The sequence below is a fragment of the Carcharodon carcharias genome, chromosome 5, assembly GCF_017639515.1.
Source record: "Carcharodon carcharias isolate sCarCar2 chromosome 5, sCarCar2.pri, whole genome shotgun sequence".
Taxonomy (NCBI): domain Eukaryota; kingdom Metazoa; phylum Chordata; class Chondrichthyes; order Lamniformes; family Lamnidae; genus Carcharodon; species Carcharodon carcharias.
Window position 1 is genome coordinate 180237665 of NC_054471.1, and position 22345 is coordinate 180260009.

At 39.4% G+C, this 22345-nt stretch overlaps 1 protein-coding gene across 2 annotated transcripts in view; it reads right to left on the reverse strand.

The window, feature by feature from the left end:
• The window catches only part of LOC121278106 (structural maintenance of chromosomes protein 6-like), an 88287-nt gene that overhangs the window by 32090 nt on the left and 33852 nt on the right, over window positions 1-22345 (reverse strand). For both annotated transcript variants that reach the window (XM_041188179.1, XM_041188180.1), the window contains 7 exons: window positions 18057-18176; window positions 15499-15597; window positions 15010-15156; window positions 10327-10415; window positions 9325-9489; window positions 7090-7268; window positions 1118-1319 (listed from right to left, as the gene is read on the reverse strand). In XM_041188179.1, the coding sequence (XP_041044113.1) occupies window positions 1118-1319; window positions 7090-7268; window positions 9325-9489; window positions 10327-10415; window positions 15010-15156; window positions 15499-15597; window positions 18057-18176 (1001 nt within the window). The remainder of the gene's footprint in view (window positions 1-1117; window positions 1320-7089; window positions 7269-9324; window positions 9490-10326; window positions 10416-15009; window positions 15157-15498; window positions 15598-18056; window positions 18177-22345) is intronic.

The window sequence follows — 22345 nt, forward strand, 5'->3', positions numbered from 1 at the left end:
ATTGGTTGGTAAGTGGACTCTGATTGGTGGAGGCATTGCCAAGAATACAGCATGGAACAGTTAACTACTCATCTTTGTTCAAATTCAAAGTGGCAGGTTAACTCTGATTGGTCAACAATGGAGAATGAACCAGGGTGTGACTATTCCCCAAGCTTTTGTTTAGTTGAAAAAGGTGCAATGTGTGGACATGTTTCTTGTGTCTGCAAAGGACAGGGCCCTGTGTGTGAATAGATGTGGCTTCTAGAATGTACAAGTGAGCCCCACTGTGAGCCCGACTGACAATCTTAAATTGGTTTTCAGTGTAATTCTTAGCACAATCAAGATTGTTTAGCAGGTACTGTCCAATCGCAGAATCACATCTAATGTTGGACACTACATTTTGAATAGTTGGGTATGGTCAGTACTTTGCCTGTTGCAAACAGCCGAACGAAGAGCTGTAGAGCTGTTTGATAAGATCCGCCAGTTGTTGACCTATATATCTGGCATCACACCAGCACTGAAATTCATATACTCATTTGTGAGATAGGTAGAACACTTTTTTTGGCATGACAGCAACATCCTGTTAGTGGAGAATACCACTCGTGTTGCTCCTGCATAGCAACAGCATGCAACGGTTAGCTTCACCTTTTGTTCAAATTTTGAGCAAAGCTCAAAGCTTTGATAGAATGGCTCTTTTTCAGCAATATTTTGACAATGTTATAAATTTTGCCATAATTTTGTCTGTAACCACATAACTGAATTGCATTATTAATAACAAGTATCTGCACAAAAAATCTTTTCCTGCAGGCTTATCTGTGTGGACAACAGTTTAATAGACAGATGTGTAGCCTGTGGAATAGAGTGAAGGCTGCAGCATAATTCTTTCCTCTGAAATTTATACCAGAGACTCAAGTGGGACTAGCCACAGCTATGGCACGATACCATGATAATAATACCATGAGACAATATGGCTTTTTTAAAAAAATCTTGCTGACAAAAGTAGACATGCACATATATTATACAGGGAACTTAACATTATATTTAGTTCATATTGTTTATCCGATGCTTTTCTGTACAACTTTTTTGTGTGAAAATCTCTTAACGAAAGATTAAACATTTGAGAATTTTGAAAACATACCTGTCTTTTACATTGTATACTTGATTTGCAAACTCACACACATTAATTTGGGGTCGTCTTCCTGAACCGAAATATCGAGACATCAAAGATTGGAGCACCTGCTCATCTCTGTAATTATCGCAGCAAAATGAAAGCAGTAGTCCTTTCAAACAACTTTCAACTGCCAAAGCCAGTTCAGGATATTTCAGTCTGAAGCAAGCACCTAAACAAATAAGTAAAACTTTTACACAGTAATTAACATTCACTATTTCTAAGTTTATACGGCTAAGTCTCTTTTCTACTAAAAACATGTTCCCAAGCAAACTCATCCCAGCCATGACTGTTGTATTGCCCAATGGACAATTTAGTTTGTCAACCACTTAACTCAAGCAGTCATGTCTAAAGCTCCTTAATGGCTCAATGCATTGCATTGTACAACACTGAACATCACACAATGGAAATGTTTCAAATCCAATTTTTGGTCTGTGCTTTTAGCTTGCAATTGGATTGTAATAGGAACCCTATAATTCGCCTCAGCATCCTAAATTAGCTAGTGAAAAATCAATCAGGGTTTTTTCACTGATTATTAAGCAGCAACATATGAAAACATCACGTGAAGCAAGGGTCAGAGTTACTTGCACTACTCCCAATGCCAAATAACCTTACATTCCCAAGCCAAGCACCTGGGCAAGATACCAAAGTGATATCAATGCCCGCAAAAAAAATACTGATGCATTAATCCAAGCCTTTGAAAGGCAAAAAAAATGGATATTAAAAGGAAACAAGAGGGAATCCTGGCCATACACACTTATGAACTGACCATTGTTAGTAATCATAGTTAGAAGCATCAACATAATTTTAAAGTCAGTTAAATAAGCCATTTCAAATGTATTGGCAAATATGTGCTTTTGACCAAAGTGGTAGAGAAGTAAGTGTGTCTAAGCAGGGTAGTAGTGGAAGAAACATTAGTTACATTCAAAATTCAGATAGTAAAAGCTTGGGCATGAGGGGTTAAGTTTGATTAGCTTAATAACTCTTAACCTGTCCAATTGTTAACTAGAAAGCATCTTCAGAAGGACTACAGATCAGCATGCAGGTTTGCTCAAATAAAGGAATAGGTTTCACAGTATTCAAGCTGCATTTCCACCATAGTAAAAGTAAACACTATTTGAAATATGGAAACAGGTCATTAAACTGAATTAGTCTATTACTGCTATCATCTAAATGAGTAGTAGCACTAATCCTACATGCCTGCCTGTTCCCATAACCTTTTATTTCCCTTTCTTTCAACTGGTTGTCTAACCATTCTTAAAAAATTCTTTACCTTAATTAGGAACTCAATGGAAGTTGGCCCTTTGAAGTAGTACATCTGAATACAAGCTTACGGCATTAGTTTACATTAAATATAAACAAATAATGGTCACCATTTTTGTTTTATTCATTCACGGGATGTGGGCTTCGCTGGCTGGGCCATTTATTGCCCATCCCTATTTGCTCTTGAGATGGTGGTGGTGAGCTGCCTTCTTGAACTGCTGCAGTCCATGCAGTGTAGGTATAGGGAATTCTAGGATTTTGACCCAATGACAATGAAGGAACAGCAATATATTTCCAAGGCAGGGTGGTGAGTGACTTGGAGGGGAACTTCCAGGTGGTGGTGTTCCCATCTATCTGTTGCCCTTGTCTTTCGAGACGGCCGTAGTCATGAGTTTGGAAGGAGCGGTCTAAGGAGCCTTGGTGAATTCCTGCAGTGCATCTTGTAGATGATACACACTGCTGCTACTGCATGTCGGTGGTGGAGGGAGTGAAGGTTTGTGGATGGGGAACCAATCAAGCGGGCTGCTTTGTCCTGGATGGTGTCAAGCTTCATGAGTGTTGTGGGAGCTGCACTTATTCAGGCAAGTGGGGAGTATTCCATCACACTTCTGATTTGCACCTTGTAGATGGTGGACAGGCTTTGGGAAGTCAGGAGGCGAGTTACCCGTCGCAGGATTCCTAGCCTCTGACCTACTCATGTAGCCACAGTATTTATATAGCTAGTCCGGTTCAGTTTCTGGTTAATGGTAGCCTCCCAGGATGTTGATAGTGGGGGACTCAGTGATGGTAACGCCGTTGAATGTCATGGGGGCGATGGTTAGATTCTCTCTTGTTGAAGGTGATCATTGCCTGGTACTTGTGGGGCGTGAATATTACTTGCTGCTTGTCAGTCCAAGCCTGGATATTGTCCAAGCCTTGCTGCATTTGAACATGAACTGCTTCGGTATCTGAGTTGTGGTGAATGGTGCAGAAAATTGTGCAATCATCACCGAACATCCCCACTTCTGACCTTATGATGGAAGGAAGGTAATTGATAAAGCAGTTGAAGATGGTTGGGCCTAGGACACTACCCTGACGAACTCCTGCAGTGATGTCCTGCATTCCTGCATCTGAGATAACTGACTTCCAACAACGTCAACCATCTTCCTTTGTGCTAGGTATGACTCCTACCAGTGGCAAGTTTTCCCTGATTCCTATTGACACCAGTTTTGCTAGGGCTCCTTGATGCCACACTCACTCAAATGCTGCCTTGATGTCAATGGCAGTCACTCTCACCTTGCCTCGGGAGTTCAGCTCTTTTGTCCATGTTTAAACCAAGGCTGTAATGAGATCGGGAGCTGAGTGGCCCTGGCAGAACCCAAACTGGGCATCAGTGAACACATTACTGCTAAGCAAGTGCTGCTTGATAGCACTGTTGGTGACCTCTTCCATTACTTTACTGATGATTGAGAGGAGACTGACTGGGCAGTAATTGGCCAGGTTGGATTTGTCCTGCTTTTTGTGTACAGGACATACCTGGGCAATTTTCCACATAGCCGGGTAGATGCCAGTTTTGCAGCTGTACTGAAACAGCTTGGCTGGGGGGGGTGGAAAGTTTCTCGAGCATAAGTTTTCGGTACTACTGCCAAAATATTGTCAGGGCCCATAGCCTTTGCACTATCCAGCACCTTCAGCTGTTTCTTGATGTCACCTGGAGTGAATCGAACTGGCATTTGTGATGCTGGGGACCTCCAGAGGAGCCCGAGATGGGTCATCCACTTGGCATCACTGGCTGAAGTTGTAACAAGTACTTCAGCCTTATCTTTTGCACTGATGTGCTGGACTCCTCCATCATTGAGGATGGGGATATTTGTGGAGCCTCCTCAGTGAATTGTTTAATTGTCCACCACCATTCACAACTGGATGTGGCAGGACTGCGGAGCTTTGATCTGATCCGTTGGTTGTGGGATTGCTTAACTCTGTCTATCACTTGCTGCTTTTGCTGTTTGGCATGCATGTAGTCCTGTGTTATAGCTTCACCTGGTTGACACCTCATTTTTAGGTATGCCTGGTGCTGCTCCAGGCATGCCCTCCTGCACTCTTCATTGAACCAAGGCTGATCCCCTGGCTTGGTGGTAATGGTAGAGTGGGGGATATGCCAGGCCCCAGGCCATGAGGTTACAGATTGTGTTTAAGTACAATTCTGCTGCTGCTGATGGTCCACAGCGCCTCATGGATGCCCAGAGTTGCTAGATCTGTTCGAAATTTATCCCATTTAGCATGGTGATAGTGTCATACAACACGATGGAGGGTATCCTCAATGTGAAAATGGAACTTTGTCTCCACAACGACTGTGTGGTGGTCACTCTTGATGATACTGTCATGGACAGATACATCCGTGGCAAGCAGGTGGGTGAGGACAAGGTCAAGTATGTTTTTCCCTCTTGTTGGTTCCCTCACCACCTGCCATAGACCCAGTCTGGCAGCTATGTCCTTTAGGACTCAGCCAGCTCAGTCAGTATTGGTGCTACCGAGCCACTCTTGGTGATGAACATCGAAGTCCCCCATCCAGAGTACATCCTGCACCCTTGCCACCCTCAGTGCTTCCTCCAGGTGGTGTTCAACCTGGAGTATTGATTCATCAGTAGAGGGAGGACAATATGTGGCAAGAGTTTTCCTTGCCCAAGAGTCGATTTTGAGAACTTCCAGGGCAACTCCCTCCCAACTGCATACCACTGTTCCGCCACCTCTGCTGGGTCTGTCCTGCCAGTGGGACAGGACATACCCAGAGGTGGAGATGTCTGGGACATTATCTGTAAGATATGATTCAGTGAGGATGACTATGTCAGGCTGTTGCTTGACTAATCTGTGAGACAGCTCTCCCAATTTTGGCACTAGCCCCCAAATGTTAATAAGGAGGACTTTGCAGGATCAACAAGGCTGAGTTTGCCATTGTCATTTCTGGTGTCTAGGTCAATGCCGGGTGGTCCGTCTGGTTTCATTCTTTTTTTGAGACCTTGTAGCGGTTTTGATTTCTTAGGGGCATCATGACTTGCATCCCTAGAATGACATCTGGATCACACACCATGATAAAATTCAGGTCTTGACTTGATAATTTGACATTCCTAACAAAGTCAAAATGCATTGCATTTACTAAATCAGGTTCTAGACTAATTGAGCCTTCCCAGGCTACATCTAATATCTTTGTTTCCTTTTCACTATATACTACTACTAACCAAATTAGCTAGTTTGGAAACTTATCACGTAGTATCCAGTCTACCTGCCATCTAGGTGTTCCCGGCAGAACTTACCATTTACCCTACCTACTTTTCCCTCCATAAACATATTAAACCTACATCATCATTCTTGGAGGCTTATCCTGTTCAAGGGTTCGAGCTGCCCAAACAGTCTTGCTATCAGTCATATCCCAAATCTCTCGAGCTTTTCTTTGTATGCATCTCAATAGTTTAACAGTCAGAACATGTCTTATCTTATTTGACCATTCTGGTATTGATGTCATTAATTGACTCTCATTTTTGTCTGTTGGTTTTCAATTCTCTCCATTACCACCTTAAACCCAAACACATTGTCTGACAACCCATCCATGAAACACTGTTATGAAAAAGGTAAAAGAACATAGCATGCCCTATTATTTCCTTCGTTCCAATTCTGTAACTCTTTTTTGTTGCAAAAGTGCCCTACATAATTAAAAACATTCATTCGCCATTTGGATTTCTTACCAGTCTAATTTAACAACACCATGATCAACCTGGCATCTTAACAGACTCAAAGTACATCAAACATTATAAGAGCTGTGTAGAACCTCAGTCATAAATTCCCCCTTTTGAAGTCAAAACATCCATGGGAATGATAAAATATGAAGTCTAAATATTCTGCAATGTTCACAGTCAAAATCTTATCTCAATTAAAGCAGTAATCATGTTGCTGTTTGTCAATTTCTGTTGCTGCAAACCACATTTCTATATTTTGGTATCTGAAAATTATTCTGTAACAAACAGATGGAACTGAATTTGAAGGTGCTTTAAAGGAAACTGAGTACAAACCCAAATATTCTCCAACATTAACAAGCTTGAAATTTACAGTATCTAATTTTAGCTATCATTCATCAAACAAGAATAGACATTGTAGTAGGAGCAAAATAAAGTGGAAACACATAGTAGATATCTAAAAGAATCTAAGTAAATTGGAATACCTTTTCCTTGAGGTGAAAAGGGACAGAAACCAACATTTTAAAATAGCAGAAGTGGACGTTAGGGAATTGATAAACACTTGAAGGGAATAAATTCGCAGGCCTATGGGGAAAGAGTAAGGAAATGAGGCTAATTGTATAGGTCTACCAAAGGTCTGGTAAAAGTGCCATGGGCTGAATGGCCTCCTTCTATGCTTTATCATTCTATGCTTCTATGCTTGAATCAAAATGTACCCAAACCTAAATTTCTAAATTATGCACCTGAACATTCCACCACAATTAAAAACGTATTAGGCTTTAAGACAACTACAATCACCTAAATGTTGTGGCAAAGAAGTTCATCACTAAAATCTAATCAACTTAAAAGTAGAGAGAGGACACAAGACATTAAATCTTGATCATTTACATTAACATATTACAAAGGACACAAAGCAAATCAGTTATGCTTTATTTGGCTTAAATAACCAGGTTATAAACGATTGAAATTTACCTAAAGGACCAACTGGTTTATGCCTGAAACGACCTTGTTTATGTGCTTCTTCTATTCCATCAAGTAATGCAGGCATATTTTCTCCAAATCTTTTCAATTGGTTTGTCCTACTGGCTTTCAGTTCTTCGAGCCGCTCCTTCTTGGATTCAGCAGACTGTTTCACATCTTTTTCTTCTTCGCTATGGATATATAATAGAGCTAATTGCAACTGGCTTATATATAAACTGAATACAAAATTAATAGTTTCAAAGAAAAACTATTTTATTGAAAAAGATTCTAAACTTTAAATTCACCTAATAAAATGGTTGCTTCATTATTGAACATGCACATTTCTATTCATATTAGTATATTGAACTCAAACAAATTGTCTGTTTTCTATCAGGTTTAGAGTATAGATTCGTTGGGATTCAAAGCTTAGCATATTGAGTCAAGGCAATACAGTGGAATTCTTACAGAACATGGGGAAATGTATATTTCAAAAACAGAAGTAAAGAAAACACACCATTCCGGTATTTCTTTAACATAGAAAACGAAGATCACTCAGTCTGTTTTCAGCTGATCAGACAGAACAAGCATGGACATGGAAAAGGTAGGCCTGTGTTGTGGCTTCAACTGTTCACTATATTTATTAACAACTTAGATGATGGGATAGAAGACCACACACCCAAATTTGCCAGTGACACAAAGATAGGTGGCATTGTCAGCATTGTATCTGGAAGCATAAAATTAACCAGATATATTGACAGATTAAGTGAATGGGCAAAAATAAGGCAAATAAATTTCAATATGACCAAAAGTGAGGTCATCCACTTTGGACCAATATTCTAAATGGTGAAAAGCTAGTGGTGGTCCAAAGAGACTAGAGGTTCAGGTACCTTGATCATTAAAATGTCATGAACAGGTCCAGAAAAATCATCGAAAAAGTTTAATGGAATGCTGGCCTTTATGTCTAGAAATTATGAGAAGCGGAGGTGGGGCAGAAGCCATTCTACAGCTACGTAAAGCCCTGCTTATATCACATCAGAGATATGGTAAGTATTTCTGCTACCACTCCTTAGTAAGGATGCACTGGCCTTGGAGGGAGTGCAACATAGATTTTCCAAAATTGTATCTCAATGTTAAGGGTTAAATTACGGGACAAGATTACAATAGCAAGGGTTTATTCCCCGTAATTTAGAAGGCCAAGGAGCAATTTGGTCAAAGTTTCAAGATATCAAGGTGAAAGAATAGGCTACAGAGAGACAAACTACTTCTGCTGCTTGGGCAGTCTAGGACAAGGGGACATAATCAAACAATTATAGCCAAACTTCGTAGGAAATTAGGGGCACTTTACACAAAAAGTGGAACTCTCTTTTGCAAATGGCAATTGATCCTAAATTAAATGTTAATTTTAAATCGGAGATTGATAAAATTTATAACCAAAAGGTGGCATAGGCGAGCATATGAAATTAGGTCACAGATCAGCTATGAACTCACTGAATTGTGGAATAGGTTCGAGGGTCTGAATGGCATACTCCTGCTCCTACTTGCAAGGTATCCTCTTGGAACTTTATTCCTGCCTCAAAACCATATACTTCGTCCCCAGATAACATGCAACATTGAGAAAATTTTTCTATTAATTTAGAAAACAGGTTTCTGCCGGATAGCATCACAGTGACTGACATCAACATCTTAATGATAATGTGCTAACAAGTCTTCAAGCGGAAACGCTTGCAAGGTAATTAAAAGACCAGTGAGAATTTTGTGGAATGAAATATAAACAATTTATGAGTTTCAGCCCTAAAACTAAAAAATTGACGTCTATCCTTGTTGATCAGATTACACTTTTCTTTTTGCTTCCAAGTTTAGTCATTTTCTGTGATTTCAGCTCTACTAAAGGCTACAATGGAAATCTAGAGTGATTTTCTGTTAGTTCATCAGCACAAATTCAATTATCAATGTTGCCACTTAACATTACCCTTTTTACAGTACATTTTCATTTGTGGGTTTAAAATGTACTAAAGCTTCCTAGTTTCATAAATCCAAACATTTTTTGTACTGTCTACACTGATAAGTCATCAATTGTATGTCTGAATTATAGATACAATAATGCAAAAAATATAACCTTAGTTATCAGTTATATAAGATCTACTGAACATATCTTCTTTTTGCCTAAGTTATTACAGGCTCTGATAGCATTACAGCTGAGCAGTTATTATCTATACCGGTGACTTAGCTCTATTTTTAGTTACCAACCCAAGCTTATCCTGTTCATCTCTAGATTTTTTGATTGCATATTGAAACTGTGCCAGCTGCTGGGAGGTTGTGGCCTCTTGGTCCTCCAGTGCTTTCAGCTGTTTTTGCAGACTACTAATTCTTTCTTGCCGCTCTCTGAGGTCAGCCTCCGAACTTTGATTTACACTATTTTGAAATAAAATTGAAGAAAAAGATTACAGGTGACAATATATTTGATTGGGAGAGAACAGTTAAAGTAAAAAAAAAAGTGCTTAGTGTCAAGTACAGAGTTTTTGGCTAAAGTTTGAAATATATAACATGGAAAATAAATTGAAGTCAAAACAAGGTTGGATTTATAGCTCAAAGTTAAAACAACTAACATTTTGTAACATCTTTAATGTGGCAAAATATCCCAGGGTGCTTCAGTATTATCAGATAAAATTTGACACTGATCCACACAAGGCGGTATTAGGACTGGTAACCAAAAGCTTAAGTCAAAGAGGTAGGTTTTAAGGAATATCCTCAAGGAGGAGTCAGCTGTGAGGAGGCAGGGAGGATTAGGGAGGGAGAGGGCTAGACCATGGAGGGAGTTGAAAAAAAGGTGAGAATTTTAAAATTGAAGAATTGGATCAAATGAGAGTCAAGATAGGTCAGCAAGCACCATGGGGGAACAATATTGTGCAAGTTAGGATAAGGGCAGCAGAGATTGGATAAGCCCATGTTTACAGAGGGTGTAATGTGGGATGCCAGCCAGGAGAGCATGGAATAGTTAAAACTGGAGATAACAAAGGGGTAGGTGAGGGTTTCAACAGCAGATAAGTTGATGTTGGCAGTGTTATGGGGAAGTAGGTGGGCATAATGAAGAAGAAGAAAATGGGTCGGAAGATCAGCTCAGGGTCAAATGGGACTCCAAGAAAATAAAAGGCAAACATCTGATTTACTCTTTTTGAAAATCACAATGTCTATTCCTCAGAACGAAACTTGTTGATAATTCTTCCAAAGCGATACAAATAATATTCTGACCTATTTCGCAGTTCTTCAATTCGTCTCTGTAACTGATCATGGTCTTTTTCAAGTTGTTTCAACTGGGTCCTGTAGCGGTGGAATGTTGCCTGCAAGTAATTTCAAACAAATTTGGCTTAAAAACCTAACTCTGTTAGTTGGAAACCTAGGTATGCAAACACAGGCAGAGAGGGAATGGGTGACCACCAGCGTATCTAAGTGAAATAGGCAGGGAGTGCAGGAATTCCCTGAGGCTATCTCACTCTCTAACTGCTTTTCCATTTTGGATTCTGGTAAGCGAGATGGTTCCTCAGAGGACTGTAGTAAGAACCAAGTTCATGTCACCACAGGTGGCTCAGCTGTGCAGGAGGCGAGGAGGAAGAGTGGGAGTGTAATAGTAGTAGAGGGTTCCACAGTTAGGGGAGCAGAAAGGCGTTTCTGTGGCATAGACTTGTGCCAGGATGGTATGTTGCCACCCTGGTGCCAGGGTCAAGGATGTCACCGAGCGGCTACAAGACATTCTTTTGGAGGAGTGTGAGCAGCCAGAGATCGTGGTCTACAATGGGACCAGTGACATAGTTAGGAAAAGGGAAGAGGTCCTGGCAGCAGATTTTAGGGAGTTAGAAAGGGAATTAAAAAAGACATCAAGAGCAGTAATCTCAGGATTACTCCCAGTGCCACATGCTAGAGAGCACAAGAATGGGAAGGTTGAACAGTTCAACATGTGGCTGGAGAAATGGAATAGGACTTTAGATTTCTGAGGCATGAGGGCCAGTTCAGGGGGCAGGTGGGACCTGTACAAGGACAACAGGTTACACCTTAACAGGACTGGGACTCGTCCTCGCAGGGAGGTTTGCTAATGTGGTTGGGAAGGGTTTAAACTAGATTGGCAGGGGGATGGAAACCTGAAGGGAAATTCAGAGTGGAGAGAAGAAAAGCTGGCAGTGTAAAGTAGCGAGTATCAATTGATAATGAGGATATATCAGAGAGTAGTATCAAGGTAGACAGAATATTGGAGGGTTTGATAGAATTAGAGTTGGCAATAGTAAGTCATTAGGGGCCAGAATAAGGGGTGGGGGGGGGGGGGGGGTAAAAAAAGTTTAAATCAGGGCTAATGTGCATGTATGTGAATGCAAGGAGTGTCGATAATAAGATTGGTGAACTGCAGGCAAAGGTTGACAAATGGAATTATATTATTCCTTTAACATTGGCCTGGCTTAAAGAAAGGTAGGACTGGGCATTAAATATTCCTGGGTACATGGTGTTCAGGAGAGACAGGAAAGGAAGAAAAGGAGCAGGGGGTTTGCGGGGAGTGGTAGTATTGATTAAAGATGGCATTACAGTACTTGAGGGAGAGGATGTTCCAGAGGGGTCAAGAACAGAATCTCTCTGGCTAAAGGTAAGGAATGAAAAAGGTGCAATAGCATTGATTGGTGTAGTATATAGACCACCAACTAGTGGAAGGGATGTGGAGAAAGACATTTGCAAAGAAACTATAGAGAGGTGCAAGAATTTTAGAGTAATCATTATGGGGGACTTTAATTACCCACATATAGGCTGGAGTAGGAATAATACAAAGGGACAAGAGGGCAAGGGTTCCTGGAATGAGTTCAGGATAATTTTTCGCAGCAGTATGCTTCCAGTCCAACGAGAGGACATGCACTTTTGGCCCTGGTTCTGCGTAATGAGTTGGCCCAAGTGGATCAAATATCAGTAGGAGAGCCACTAGGGGACAGTGACCATTGTATCATAAGGTTTAGGTTGGCCATGGAAAAGGACAGGGGACAATGCAAAGTGGGGGTAATTAATTGGGGGAAAGCCAACTTCGAAGGGATGAAAATGCATCTGTGTCAAGTGAGTTGGAATCAAATTTTGGCAGAAAAGATGGTGGCTAAACCATGGGCCAACTTCAAAGAAAAAGTATTGTAGGCAAAGAAGGGGAAAGGTAGGACAAATAAATCCAGAGCACCCTGGGATGACAAATGAGACAGAGGTGAAGATGAAAAGGAAGAAGTGCTCGTACGACAGATGTCAGATAGAAAATACAATGGGGAATCAGGCTGAATATAGAAGGACCAGAGCGGAAATGAAGAAGTGAAGAAACTAATAAGAAAAGCAAGGAGAGAGCATGAAAAGAGGTTGGCAGGGAACATAAAAGGGAATCCCAAGGTCTTCTATAAGCATGTGAATAATAAAAGGGTGGTAAAAGAAACATTAGGGCCAATTAGAGACAAAAAAGGGGACTTGCACGTGGAGGCTAGAGGAATAACAGAGGTATTGAACAAGTACTTTGCATCTGTCTTTATAAAGGAAAAAGTTGCTACCCAGGTCAAGGTGAGAAAGGAGGTAACTGGTACACTAGAAGAATTTACAATTGAGAAGGGGGTGCTAGACACGCTATCTTTTCTTAAAATAGGAAGGTATCAGGACCAGATGAGATGTATCCAAGGGTACTGAGGGAAGTGAGAGTGGAAATTACAGAGGCACTAGCCATAATCTTCCAGTCTTCCTTAAACACAGGGGAGGTGCCAGAGGACTGAAGAATTGTGAACGTTACACCCTTGTTCAGAAAGGGGTGCAAGGATAAAGCTGGCAACTACAGACCAGTCAGTTTGACCTCAGTGGCAGAGAAAATTCTGGAAACTACAGTTTGGGATAAAATCAATAGTCACTTAGACAGGTGCAGGATAATTAAGTTCAAGACCATATTCCAATAATTAAGGAAAGCCAGCATGAATTCATTAAGGGAAAATCATGTTTAACTAACTTGCTCGAGTTTTTTGAGGAGGTAACACAGAAGGTTGATAAGGAAACTCTGTTCGTGTATATGGATTTTCAAAAGGCATTTGATACAGTGCCACAAAACGGATTTAAGAACAAAAATTCTAACTCATGGAACAAAAGGGAAAGTAGGCATTTGGATAAGAAATTGGCTGAGTGACGGCAAACAGGAGTTTTTCGTTTTTCAGATTGGAGGAAGGTTTATAGTGGAGTTCCCCAGGGGTAAGTGCTCTTCCTGATATATATTAAATGGCCTAGACTGTGGTGTGCAGCACATAATTTCAAAATTTGCACATGATATGAAGATTGGAAATGTGGTCAACTGTGATGGGGAAAGTCTTGAACTTCAAAAAGACATAGACATGTTGGTGGATTCGGCAGACATGTGTCAGATGAAGTTCAATGCAGAGAAGTGTGAGGTGATTCATTTTGGCAGGAAGAATATGGAGAGACAGTATGAAATAAAGGGAGAAACTCTAAAGGAGGTTCAGGAACAGAGGGACCTCAGTGTATATGTGCATAGGTCATTGAAGATGGAGGGCATGTTGAGAGAGCAGTTAATAAAGCATACAGTATCTCAGGCTTTATTAATATGGCTATGGAGTACAAGAGTAAGGAGGTCATATTGAACTTGTATAAGATACTAGTTAGACCTCATCAAAGTACTGCATTCAGTTCTGGGTGCCCACGTTTGAGGAATGATGTGAAGACATTGGAGAGAGCACAGAGGAGATTCACAAGAATGATTCCAGGGATGAAGAACTGTAGCTATGATGATAGATTGGAGAGGTTGGGACTGTTTTCCTTGGAGAAAAGGCAACTGAGAGGAGACTTTATAGAGGTATTCAAGATCCTGAGGAGTATGGACAGGGTAAATAATGAGAAACTGTTCCCACTCAAGAAAGCATCAAGAACTAGAGGGCACAGATTCAAAATAATTGGCAAAAGGAGTAAATGTGATGAGAGGAAAATTTTTTTCCACCCAGAGGGTGGTTGGAGTCTGAACGAACTTCCTGAAAGGGTGATGGAGGCAGGTTTGATCAAGGTATTCAAAAGGGAATTGGATTGCTACCTGAAAAGAAATAATATGCAAGGTTACAGGGAGAAGGAAGGGAGTGGGAACTAGATGGAATGCTTTTTCAGAGAGCCAATGCAGACCTGATGGGCTGAATAGCCTCCTTCTGCACATGAAGATTCTGTGAATACTAAAATTGAAAACTAAAACAAGTGACATCTGAAATAGGCAGTAACAACAAAAGAACAACGTTCCTCTATTATGCTTTCCCAAGAATAAAGAATTTATTGCCTCTTTCTAGCTGGGTTTCGTGATTTTTTTGAGGGGGTAGTGGGGGAGCAAAGGAAAAAATAGAAGAAATCTTTGTATTCTTTTGCAAGTTTTGACACTGGTTACATCAAGACATTTAAAGCCAGTCACTAGTCTTTTGCCTTTGGGACTTGCTTCCGTGCATTAATACTGCTTGTGAACATGAAACTATCCTGTATAAGATCATTTACTTTGAAGTATTACAATCTATTCCAAAGAACCATCTGAACTCCTGGATCTTCTTAAAGAGGTTGTGAAGTAAACAGGGAAGGTTAGTTGCTCCAACTGTGAGTAATGGCTCAATGCGATCCTTCCTCTTAAGAATTCTAAGGCCAAGGTGAGGGCAAGGGAAAGATTAGAAGCCAGGCCAACAATACACACAGTAAAATTAGAGAGTACAAACTTTTTTATCTATTTCCTAGCTCAATCACTGAAAGTTGATTCAGTGCATCACAGTCTGGACCTGTTCCAATGTACTAAACCTAGATTTGAGATGAAGCTGAAGTTATATCATTTGAATTTTCCTAACATACTGTACATTTATCAAATATAGACACAAAGCATCTACAGTTTTACTGTGCTCCATTAAATCTACTGACCTCAGTCTCTTTGCATGCTTTGTTTTTTCTTTGTACATCTTCTTTTAAAGTCGTACACTGTGGTCGTAATACTTGAGCCTCCTCTGTAATGTTCTGTAACTGATTCTGAATTGCCTTAAATTGTTCTTCTGCTTCATTGACTTTAACCTGCAGTGCAGGAGAATGAAACAGTGGTTTAATTTTACCTTAAAAGAAAAAAATTTAAATTTCTATACTCCAGTAGCAGTAATGCCTAAATGTAGAAATTGATTGTGGAGCATAGAATGAAAAAGCACATGAGGTGGCCATTCAGCCCACTGCATTTGCACTGGCTCTTTGGTAGAGCTATGCAATTAGTCTCACTTCTCCGCCCTTTCCCTATACCTCTGCGAATTTATCACCTTCAAGTATTGATCTAATTTCCTTGGACCCAAGTGTAAAATTAGTCAGTAACACGGAAAAACAAAGTAACTGCCCAAGGAAAAGAATGAATCCAAAAGGCCTACCCACCTGCCATTCCTCTACTTTCTGATCATATTTGACATTGCGGCTTTCTTCGGCTTTCATACGATCTTTTATCGGTTGCAGCTGCTTTTCAATTTCAATGACCTTACAATACAAAATTTAAAAATGTACTTTTTTCCAGTTATAATTTCTAATTAAATTCCATAGGTCACATTTTCTACTGTGCAAAGACCGTTGACAAGCTAAGAAAATTGTCACATGATAGATATTCAAATCCCTGGAACCTATTAATTGTAAATATAACAAGCACTTAATTTTAAGTATATTTAATATGCCCAAAATATGTGTATTTATTCCAAAGCAAAATGTGAGACTGTGAAAGAAAATGCATCTTTAATACAATCAATTGTGGAGACCAGATTTATATTTTGGCTTTCACGTTTGAGGATCAGCACTCAATTCATCTCTAATGGAATAATTTTTATTATTGCCTTATATACAGCACACTCAAATCATTAGGAAAAAATACTTGGTAGTGCTCTTTGACCCTTCATTTCAACCGTTTGCATTTGAGCTAAACCATAGTGAAGTGCATAGCACATACTGGTCAAAGATTGCTCACCCTCTGGTAAGGAAGTCACAGGCACCCAGGTTGCAGAACAATGAAATAAATGCAACAAATTCTGATCTTCCTTGACAAAATCTGTTCTTGAAGAATCTTGGCGAAAGTAATGAGCGTTATGAACAGTGAGAATCACCCCTTGTCTCTGTTGGTTGTGTTCAGGGAAAAGGCTACAATCCCTCAGGATGGAGGACAAATTGGTTCTTGAACTCATTTGTGCCCTTCTCTATAAGAAATTTTATAAGGAGTTGCATAAATGGATGAGGGTGTTCACTCATGACAGGACCCATTTATTTTAATGAACTAGATTTTTTTTCATATATCTTAATTAGAGTTTTGTGATAGGGTATTAACTTTTTAACGAATGAACATTGTACCAAAAACATTGTATCTGTACAGACAATAAACTGAAATCGAGTTGAATATTTCACACTTGTGCATCACATATGCTTGAACTACCCAACCATTATGATGATCACCATTAAAAGTTACAAGTCCCATCATTTGTCAGGTATAAACAATTATGAACAGACATTATGAACAGACATATGAAAACTAAGTCAAACAGTATATATACACAATGAAAATCCATGGTTCAATCGAGGCATTCAAAAGGAAATTAGACTGTTATCTGAAAAGGGTTATAGGGAGAAGGCAGGAGAATGGCATGAAGTGAACTGTTCATTCGGAGAGCCAGTGCAGACATGATGGGATGAATGGGCTCCTCCTGCACTGTAACAATTCTGTGATATGATTTATTTATTTTAAATAGCACAAAATTTAATGATTAAAAGGCACTACTTGATTCGACAAGTTTATAAGGCAAGAAATGGTTACAAGGACATGGCTGCAATGCTTTTGCCAAATTTGCAGATAATCCAACACAAATTCTACGTTGATACATTAAATATAAAATTTCACCTGAAAACAAATAGACATCATCCACTATCAGTATAAGTTTCAATATTTTGTTTATATTAGTGTACAACAGGGAAAGACTTTCAATATTGCCTAATATTGAAAATCATTGGTCTTTATAACAGATTTAAACAGATCTGAGCAGTCTGTGTTTTATTGTTGCCTTGTAACTGGGAGTTAGGTTAATCAGGGGAACTAGAAGGTATTATAGTAATAATTTGTAAACCTGTGTATGTGCATAAAATCATTTTTATTAATAAAGGTTTAATTTAGTTTTGTAAGGAACCGAAAAGACTTGGTGGTCTTATTACTACTGAATTAAAGGCACGCATCTCAAAATATATACAAATTGCAAAACAGTTGTAACAGTTGTTTCAAGTTTCCCTTTGGGAGTTGAGCAGCTCAGCGTTTACCATCAGCTGTGCCATTAGAAAATCACCCTCTCACAAATTCAAGTCTGCGCTGGTGTTTTTCTCCAATTCAGTCACTTATCTGTTCAATACCTGTAATATTAGTTTTTTTTCAAGCATTTAAGTAATTTTCTTTTGTAATACTTCAAGCCATGGTTGAATTTTTGCTTAAAGCTTATAGAACTTGACTCAAATCCACTTCATTAAAGCAAAAGCAGTCATCCACTACCATTGCTACACTAGTGTTACTAGTTGCCATTAATTGTAGCACAGTTGTCCCATGACAGACTAAATGGGCATCATGAATTAGACTGCTTGAAGAAAGTCACTGGATCAAATGATCATCAATCCATCAACACATCAGTAGTATCAGGCCTTTGCAAGGGTCTCATGCAGACATGAAAAAGGCAAATTTATTTCCCAAACCCTACAGAGATAAGTGTCCAACTAATAATGGGCCCAAAAAAGGTAGGAAGCATGAAGTTGGTCCATTAAGGAACAAATACATTTCAATGACTTGCCCCCACCAATATCATTATCATCTGCCATCTTTGCATGACAATTTATAGCAGCCATTTATACAAGATAAGTTGAAGTATAATTCCGATTCTGAGACATTTCTCCAAGACAAAATGTTATTTTATAGTGCTCACCAATGCCCAAGCCATCTGATTCCTAAGTTGCTCCAGCTTGTCCTGTAGTTCATTCAGTGAAGAAAGGCTTTTATAACGGTCTTCCTTTTGCTTAACTTGATCCTTTAGCTCCGATAGATTCTTTTTAAAAGATTGAAATCATACATGATACAAATTACAAAAACTATTTCCTGAAGCATATACATTGAGGGTGCATTTCCAATTCATCATACCCCAGACCACTACTATTGAACTCAAGCATGAATCAAAATGTATACATGTAGGACCAAAACCAATCTGCAGTGGTGTGTAAAGCAATGAAACATGGTGGTGTGAATGTCCTTAGGAACTGCAAATGCAAAGCTGATTTTATTGCTATACCAAACATTAAATCTGACAGAATTTTGGTACGTGGTATTATATCATTCTACATATTTTATTCTATTTTTCTCAATAAGATATTTTATTGGAATATGAAAAACAAAATCAGGCAGATTTAAACAAATTAAAAGTAACCTTTGACAACAAAGTTAATTTTTATTAGTAGGAGAAACATTTGAAATTATTTAGATGGGCGATTACGAAAACATAGCTTATTAAAAAGGACAACTGACATGGATTCAGAAAAGGAAGCATCTCATGCCTGACATCAACCAAGTGCATTTACTTCCAAGGCTCTGCAGAAGCAACTAATAAATTATCCAAAAGCAAATAGCATGAAGTAGGTGGCATTAAGGAAAATACATTTGAATTATTCCTTCTCCAATGTAGGATTTTCAATATCAACTACAGCTGGGATAAAAAGATAGTCCACATTGTCTATTATTAGATTTTTAGGGAACTTTTGGCAATGTTACATGAGCAATTAGCATCTAAGGTAAGGATACACAGAATGAGGCAAAGGATAAATAAGTATAAACAACTGACTTTAAAATAGAGGGAAAAGAGTGTAGCGATGTACAAGATTTTACTTGGTTGAAATACAGCATGAAGACGGTATTGCTGAGAAAAAGACATGTCAAAGCTTTTTGTCTTGCACTCACCAGGACACTTCACAGGAATACCAATACAAGGGGGAAGCAACAATTTATACTGTATGTGAATAGAGTGCTGACTCTATTGGCAAGTGCAGGATAAAGGCTACCCTGATCAGATCATTTTGCGCTCTACATCATGTAAACACATGAACGGGCCTAAGGCCATCACTTTTGGCCCTGAAAACTGCCCAATCTACCTCAGATTACCTGGAAGTGCAAGGTATCTCAAAAATTTGAGCAACAGGTGAAGCTAGCTGTTTCATGCTGCTATGCAGTAGCAACACGAGTGGTATTCACCAGTAACAGGATGCTGCTGTCAAGCAAAAAGGCTTTCTGCCTATCACTCAAATGAGTTATGTGGTATGTGAATTTCGGTGCCAGTGTGATGTTAGGTATGTAGGCTGTACGTCCCAAAGACTGACGGATCGTACTAAACAGCATGTCCCAGCTGCTATTGGCGATGGGCAAGGTACAGAATGTATCCAACCAGCCTGTGCCTGCAAAACTCAAAACAGCGTCCATCATTAGATGTGATTCCACGATTGGACAACATTTGCTAAATAATCCTCTGTGTGCTAAGAATTACCCTGGCAGCCAATTTAAGATCATCAGTTGGCCTCGCAGTATGTCACATGTGCGTGTACTGGAAACTATGTATATTAATACACAGGGTTCTGTTCTTTGCAGACAAAAAACAGCGCCTGTCTCAGCTAAACAAAACAAGTGACAGCCATTCACTGACTCATTCCTCAGGGCAATGCCTTGGCAAATCAGGGTCAAGCCTGGTTTAAATTTCAAACAATGAATGGATGTTAATTGTCAGTCACCATCACTGGTGCATTCTCCATGGCAACGCCTCCAATTGTGTCTGATCAGGGTAACCATTATCCTGCACTTGCCAACAAATCAGCATATTCTTCACATACAGTATAAATTGTTTCCCTTTATGTTGGTATTCTTGCAAAGTGCTCTGATGAGTGCAAGATGAAAAGCTTCGACATGTCCCTTTTCTCAGCAATACTTAAGTTCTGTACTACCAAACAATGATGAAGAGGGTACTTAAGGGAGATCCTTTTGATCCTCAATGATGCCAAGAATATTTTGATCCAAAATTTGATGTTTGACAGCTAAATTTTTAATTTTGAAGAATATCACTATAGGATGCAATATTAATACTACAACCAGAGTCAGCAGGATTAAACTTGTGGTTGACTGTGTCAAAAAGTGCCAAATGCAACTCTTGTGTGTAAATGTCAGGTAATTATGATAAGCACAAATGACTAATATGTTCAAAGAAACAGCGACACAACAAACTGAACAGAAAGAAAGCAATTGATCGGGTTGTGGTGGATAAGTATATGAAAAGCTACCACAACAACTATCACAGGGTTGAAAATAAGACAAGATGACTTTGAGCTATTTTACTGCTGCTTTATTTAAGGGAATACATTCTTTAGGAGTATTACAAGATTAATCTCTATATTTTTCAAACATAGGAGAATGAAACTAACTGAGTAGCTCTCACAGACAGCCGGCATGGACACAAAGGCCAAAGTGATGTAACCACTCTATGACAACAGCTTCCAAACCCACGACCACTACCATCTAGAAGGACAAGGGCAGCAGATAGATGGGAACACCACCACCTGGAAGTCCCCTCCAAGCCACTCACCATCCTGACTTGGAAATATATCATCGTTCCTTCACTGTCGCTGGGTCAAAATCCTGGAACTCCTTCCTAACAGTAGTGTGCGTGTACCTATACCACATGGACTGCAACGGTTCAAGAAGGCAGCTCACCACCATCTTCTCAAAGGCAACTAGGGATGGGCAATAAAAGCTGGCCCAGCCAGCGAAGCCCAAATCTCGTGAATGAATAATAAAAAAGATTCAACTATATTAGGTGAACAATTCCCAGTTTATTACCTGGCAATCTGCCAAGTGTTCAAAGCAGACATTTTCTCATAAAGTGGATGGACAGGTTATCTCAACAAGTTATATCATGTAAGGTACTACAAACAATTCTAGCCAAACAAAGCACACAGTCTTGCAAACGTTACTGGCAGGTGAGAGGACTGGACAGAATATAAAACACAGCAAAGAATGACTAAAAAAATAAGGAAGAAGGAATTAGAGTATGAGAGAAAGCTAGCTAGAAATGTAAAAACATAGTAAGAGTTTCTACAGGTATTTAAAATGGAAAGAATGAATAAAGTGAACGTTGTCCTCTACAGAGTGCATCTGGGGAATTAACAATGGAAAATAAAGAAATGGCAGATTAATTGAACAGGTATTTTGCATCTGTCTTCACTGTAGAGGAGACAAATCCCAGAAATAAGTGCATCAAAATATGAAAGGGAGGGGGAATGCAAAATAATTACAATCACCAGGGAAAGGGTGCTGAGAAAATTATTAGAACTAAAAGCTGACAAGTCCCCAGGTCCTGATGGACTTCTACCTAGGGCCTTAAAAGAAGTGGCTGCTGAGATAGTAGATGTATTTGTTTTAATTTTCCAAAACTCCCTAGATTCTGGGAAGGTCCCTTCAGATTGGAAAATACCAAATGTTAAAGAAAGGAGGGAGACAGAAAGCAGGAAACAACAGGCCAGTTAGCTTAACATATGTCATAAGGAAAATGCTGGAATCTATTATTAAGGAGGTTATAGCTGGACACTTAGAAAATCTCAGGAAATCAGGCAAAGCCAAATAGTTTTATGAAAGGAAAATAGTGTTTGACTAATTTATTAGAGTTCTTTGAGGAACTAACAAGCAACATGGAGAAAGGGGAATCTGTGGACGGAATGTACTTAGATTTCCAGAAGGCATTTGATAAAGTGACACATCAAAGGTTACCATGCAAAATAAGAGTTCATGGTCTAAGTGGTAACACATTAGCATGGATACAGTATTGGTTAGCTAACAGTAAAGAGGGAAGGCATAAATGGGTCATTATTGGGTCAGCAAGATGTAACAAGTGGAGTGCCTCAGGGATCAATGCTGGAGCCCCAACTATTTACAACCTATATTAATGACTTGGATAATGAGATCGAAGGTATGGTTACTAAATTTGCTGATGACACAAAGGTAGATAGGAAACTAAGTTGTGAGGAGCTCATAAGGAATCTGCAATCGGATACAGATAGGTTTAAGTGAGTGGGCAAAAATATGGCACATGGAGTATAATGTGGGAAAATGCGAAATTTGTCACTTCGACAGGAAGAATAAAAAAGCAGCATATTATTTAAATGTGGAGAGATTGCAGAGCTTGGAGAT